The sequence below is a fragment of the Halyomorpha halys genome, unplaced genomic scaffold, assembly GCF_000696795.3.
Source record: "Halyomorpha halys isolate HHAL.00 unplaced genomic scaffold, Hhal_1.1 Scaffold619.1, whole genome shotgun sequence".
Classification (NCBI taxonomy): Eukaryota; Metazoa; Arthropoda; class Insecta; order Hemiptera; family Pentatomidae; genus Halyomorpha; species Halyomorpha halys.
The window spans coordinates 657,757-663,984 of NW_027110189.1; the positions used below are offsets into that span (position 1 = coordinate 657,757).

At 30.4% G+C, this 6,228-nt stretch overlaps 1 protein-coding gene across 2 annotated transcripts in view; it reads left to right on the forward strand.

The window, feature by feature from the left end:
• LOC106684799 (nucleolysin TIAR) overlaps positions 1-6,228 on the forward strand; it is a 511,771-nt gene that overhangs the window by 486,430 nt on the left and 19,113 nt on the right. The window contains exons 6-7 of one of the 2 annotated variants that reach the window (XM_014427074.3): positions 1,189-1,318; positions 5,526-5,728. In XM_014427074.3, the coding sequence (XP_014282560.1) occupies positions 1,189-1,318; positions 5,526-5,728 (333 nt within the window). The remainder of the gene's footprint in view (positions 1-1,188; positions 1,319-5,525; positions 5,729-6,228) is intronic. The other variant, XM_014427075.3, reaches the window with a different exon arrangement.

The window sequence follows — 6,228 nt, forward strand, 5'->3', positions numbered from 1 at the left end:
AAAAAAAAAAAAAAAAAAAAAAAAAAAAAAAAGAAAGTAGAGATTAAATAAACATTACCAGTACTTTTTTAAATGTATATTTTACGTATTTTTTAAAAACAATTTTTACTCTTGCCATTGTTACTTATTTTTATTCTTATCATTGTTTATTCAAGTTTATTTTCTAGTGATACTATTTTATGTCTTCCGTCCTTTTATTTATGTGTAATTTCTTATCACTTTATTTTTATATAACATTTATCCTAGCTTAAATTACCTTATTGTTGTAATATTCTCAGTTTTTTTTTGTTTTTTTTGTATCTTTTAGCCCTGATGAAGCCCTACAAAGTGGGACGAAACGTCGGGAAATAAATAGTTGTAAACTATTTTTATTTCTCTTTTGACCACAACGCTGACCATCTTCTTATATATCAATTTTTACGGTCAACTATATATACATATATGAATATATATACATGTGAAATGGAGCTCGTTTGAAGTCTACCATTATTATTATTATTTTTTTTTTTGTTATCGTGATAGCAATGTTATTTACTTATTATCTAGTAAATAATCGAGTTAAAAATTTAGATTTTCATAATAATATTTTTTATATCATCTGGTTTTTGAGCACCTATATCATACGGCATTGTGATATTAAATATTTACATATAGAGGAGGTGGTGATTGGTTGATAAGAAGGTAGTAGTGCGGCTACACCATAAATCAGTATTTTGATTTCTCAGATTATCCTAAAATTCATTTCTGATTTACTCGGAAGAAAATAAAAGTTGGGAAAATTCAAAGATGAACTCAACATCAAGATGATTTAAAAAATGTGGTCTTAAGAGCAAAAATGTATACAATTGTGAAAGAAAATGTATAAAAAAAGTGAGCTAAACAGTTTTGAAGATTATGAAAAAGTTTTATGAAATTATGCGATTATAACAGTTATAACATTATGAAAAAGTAGTTTTCTTTTTAGCTACATCTTGATTATATTTATAAAAATATTGTAAAAAAATACCAAAACAGTACAAAATTATAAATAATAACATAATATCAGTTTTTCAGCTTATATAACTTTTACGTTTCACAACTCTTATAATGAAAATAATTATGATGTAATCCACTTTCTATTCCATTTTATTTATTATAATTTAACGATGTTCTATTTATTTTGTTATTTATAATATTATGATATATCAGGTTTTCGACGAAAGAGTCAGCAACGCACGCTATAGTTGCAGTCCACAATACAGACATAAACAGTCACCCTGTCAAATGCAGTTGGGGCAAGGAATCTGGTGACCCTAACAACAGTCAGCAAACGGGCCAGGTAACATATTATAGAATATAATTATTAACCAGTTTGTTGATGAAATCATTTATATATTTCTACGTTTTATTTATTATATTTCAATAAAATTGGAGTAGATTCCTTTCTAATTTATTTTTTTTTTAAAGTGTTATAATCTTTTGTATAAAATATATTATATAATTAAACAAAGAATATTTAGCTTTGTCCTATAATATTCATTGGGACAGAAAATATAATTGTTGTTGAGAACAGTCAAATGCTCTCATGTTTTTATATTCTAATATAGCAAGAGTTTAGCTGTTGTTTTACTCAAAGGAATATTTTAAATTCAATTGGAGATGGCGTTGAAGTTAATTCAATCGGCAGATAAAAGTGTTATGGGCCTTTTGTGAACTTTGAATAATTCTATTTATCTATTTTTATTGAATTTAGTATTTTTAAAGAAGAAATTCATTAATTGCTTTAATACTGTGCATTTAGAAATGAAGCTGATTACAGTCATACTTAGGGTATCAGTGTTATTTTTAGATGTATTCGAAATATTTTTTAAAACTTTGGTTATACACTATATAATTATATGGTGCAAAAAGTGTAATTATAAAAATAGTGAAAATAAAAAAAATAATAATAAAAACATAGGACTTAAACAATTTGTTGTAAAAAGTGAAAAATGGCCTCTTCGTTTATATATTTACTCAACTCTATCTAGTAAAGATAGGCCATATGACAGAATAATTCTATGTTCATTATATGTCTACTTTTTTTTTTTAATTATTGTTTATTTATACTTTTAAATAACTGTACTTTTTATTTTAATTTCCTTTTTTCATTATATATGAATTATACATCATTAATGACATTATTTCAGTTGTTTGTATCGTTTTTAGCCTTTATGAAGTTCTGTAAAATGGGGAGAAACAATAAAAATTTAATTACTATTTGAGTTATTTTGACCATACTCGGACTATCTTGCTTTATATAGTCGGTAGTTACACTCGGTCTATCATCTATACAATAATTAGATAAATTGAATCAAATCTTATTTTATTTTGTGAAAATTGAATTTTATGGACATTATTCATTTTCTGGTTCTTTTTACTGGGTACCTGATGTGCTGTATTTTAAATTTAATGCTGTCGTTTGAGAAGTAAATCTGGTTTTTTAATTCGATCCTCCTGTGGAAATAGTTGTCAAGTATAAATAAAGATTAAATAGAGATTATAAATGCTTCGTAATATAAACTCTCTATTTTTTATTGTACTCGACAACTATTTCTACAGCAGGGTACGTAAAAAACAAAACAGGGATTTTCTTAAAACAAGAAGAGGAGACTTAAGATTGGTAAATCGAGCAATATTTAAAAAGCGTCTACCGCCCTTTTTTTAATTTTTATTTTCAAAACCTCTTTACTTTTCATTTAAATACAATAATGTATAATACATATATATAGTACATCTTTGTTTGCCGTATGGCATTGTAAGACTAATTACAATGTCCGCTGAAGGCGGGTATACACTGGTGGTATAATAACTGGGGGCTAACAGAGAATGGAGAGGGACCATTCCGGCTGGTGGTGGTGGTAGTGTGGTACCTTCAAGCTGCAGAGCTCGAAGGCCTTTCCTCGTGAGGACGTCTACCAAGGGGACAGTGCTTTGCCACCTCCCAGGTCTTGTTGGAGGGGTGATCTCTCTGAAGAGCGGGTTGGCACAGGCCTTCAGCCCATCAAAAAGTTTGATGTGCCTTCGGCCTATATACTCCACTACCACCCTCCGTGGTTGCCTTACTTATCTCACTTTTCAAACAGATAATTATAGCGAGTAGGTTGGTCGATGTACGACATGTCTCAATCTCGCAAGAGGAGATCATAACACAAAAAAAGTGTTTATGATTTAGCCCTTCCCGGCCGGAACCGCCTCACTAGGACCTATAGGGAGCTACGGTCCTTAATCACTTTTAGTCTAATGGCATGGCGTTTGTGTAGTAATCTACTAGACGAGCCGTTATTAAAAGTAAAGGAGTAATATGTATATAGTAAATAAAGTATGTAGGAGTATATGAAATTGTTGGGAGCTATATTCAAAATTTATGAATGAAATTTTAAAAAGTAAAATCATGGAGTGATTAAGTGAATGGACCTTGGTAAGCATACCAGAAAGTGGCCATTATTAAATTTTTGGTATTGAGATGCCTTGAATTATTGTCTATCACAATATTCTCAGCATTTCAAACCCAGCCCGCTCTACAGGCGGAAGAGTAGACTACCGTACCACGAATCGATAGTAGAGAAATATTTCGAGAACCCTTTATTAGCTGGAGCAGGAAGAGGCCAGTGTTGACTTGATTTATTTCAACTTGCACTTCGCCGGGAGCAAATATTTGCAATGTGAAGTACGGTGAAGGGGGGGGGGTGGAGTGAGGAGGGTAGCCTGTTTTCAGTTCCTACTCTCCAGCTTATTGTTCTCCAGGCCAAATGGAAATCATTCCATATGATAGTTCTCTTCGCTTGAGAGTGCGGTATAGTCAATTCATCGCAAAATAACTTAAGTGGAATTTTTAAATTTATCAACACCAATTAAAACTATAATTAAGAAAATAAAATTATTTTACATTATATTGTCTTACATTACTATTCATTTCACTGCCTTAGTATACGTCCAGGATTCACGCTCGTTTTCTGAGTCAGACAGTCGGTGTGTGTGAATTAAATAACATAAAAATCAGTGAAGACTAAAATGAGTTTATTCTAACATAGCTATCTAGTCTTGGAAATATATATGAACACTTGAGAAGAGGGGGTAGGAAGAATAGTGAAATAGGAGAAGGGATTTGGACCAATCAGATAATTCAGGAAATTAGGCGGAGCCTAGAGAGCCTATGAATTTAGAAGTAAATATCTGGGAGGGGGAAAAAGGCGTGACTAGAAGCAAGGTGTGAGGCTTCCAAGAAATTGGGGTAAGAGTCATGATCTTGTGAAAACTAACTTTCATGTGTTAAACATAAAATAGTTAGACTGATGCAAGTCCATTGTGAGATGACAGCATGTACCTGCCTAAGTGTCAGCCCTTGCCATTGATACAGGATACTAAGGGCAGTTAGAAGGGTCTCTGGGGCCTTCTTAGAACCTAGTCGTTTTTATTGGGTTCCTTTTTCTATAAAATTGTAAGAGAATGTGGACATATGCAACCATATGTCTAAAGTGACATAGGTTCAGTTGGGCAAGGGGCAATTGTTTAAATTTATAATTCCGGTTCCTTAACTTGTGTAATCCTTTGTACTCGTATAATTCAAAGCAGTTTCTTTTTTTCCTTCTCCTCTGAAAAAAAATTTTCAAGTTTAGTTTCAAAACAATTTATATTCTTTATAATTCCGACGTTTTAGCCAATTCGGCCATCCTCAAGGACTCACATATTACAATTTTAGAACCATAGTAATTTAAAAAAAAAACTTTATGCAGGGTATTCTGCTCAGGTCATTAATTTCAGTCTACAACCACCCGATTTTCTCAATTGAACGTGTTAAATTAAAAGATTTAATTTTAATTGTAATTTAATATGATTAATTGTCAAAATAAAGTTTTTAAAAATTTATTTGGTCCTAAAATTTCATTAAGATTGACCTCGAGGATGGCCGAATTGGCCGAAACGTCAGACTTAAAGAAATATACATTGTTTTAATAATGAAAGCATGAAAGAAGGAAACCGAGATTATAGGAATATAGTCCGGGTGGCAATCAATAAAAATACTAAGTAGTTTACAAAACTATTAATTTTTACTGTTATAATTAGTGTAGTAATATTAATTGTGGATGATTCCTAAAAAAGAAATATATCTTTAAAATGCCACTAAATAACTTGCTAGTAAACATTTCGCTAATTCATCAGGGCAGAAAAAGATAATATTATATAAATTCAGACCTTGATGTATATGAAATTGAAATTATGAAAATACAAACCACAAATAAAAATAGTGTATCACTTCTAGATAGTTATAAATACAATATTTATTATGAGTACTACAATTAATTTTATCTGTCGCTGTGAGATGTGCCATCTCTATTATTTGAAAGACTGAGTTCTGTTTTCGAATTTTCCAATTATAGGCTAACATGTATTTATAATTTTTGCTGTATCACTTTTACTTTATTTATGTAGATTTAGTTTTAATTATTTTTAAAAAATATATATATTTATGTTAAAATACTTATACATATTCTGTTTACAATTAGGACTCTTCTTCAGTTTTGATATCCTCCGATCCTCTGTTCCAGCCGCTGACGGGCGGTCAGTTCCCGTATGCCTACGGCCAGCAGTTGGGCTATTGGTACCCACAGTCGTACCCTCCTGCTGCTACTCAAATGCAAGGACAGTTCTTGCAGGGTATGCAAGGGTACGCTTATGGGCAGTTCGGCTACCAGCAAGGATATATGAGGTAAATTTTTATTTATTTATTTTTTTTATTTTATTATTTTTGGTGAAAATGGGTAATTCCTGTAAAAATCCACTATCTTCTAACTAGGTCGCATTTCTTTGTTTACAATTTTTTTTTTTTAATTTTCTCATAAGAAATGCCTATGTGACCTAGTCGATGGTTATAAAGGCAAGGTTTGAATCACCCATTAATAACACCTGAGAAGATGTTTATATATTTTCATTTTATAATATTGCATTCTGTCATATTTCTAGACAATGTTAATATGGATGATAGAGCTCATTCATACTATATTTACAAATATATAAATTAAATGAGAACAAACTAAGAAATATAAGAGAAGGAAAAATAAAAATAATAATAATTAAAAAAAAAAATTCAAAGAACACACTATGATGGTGTATCAATAAAATTATGAATCTATATCAAAAAATAAAACTGATCAAAAAAAAAATATAACCTAGAAAATTAAATTTAAGTAACAATAAAATAAATACACT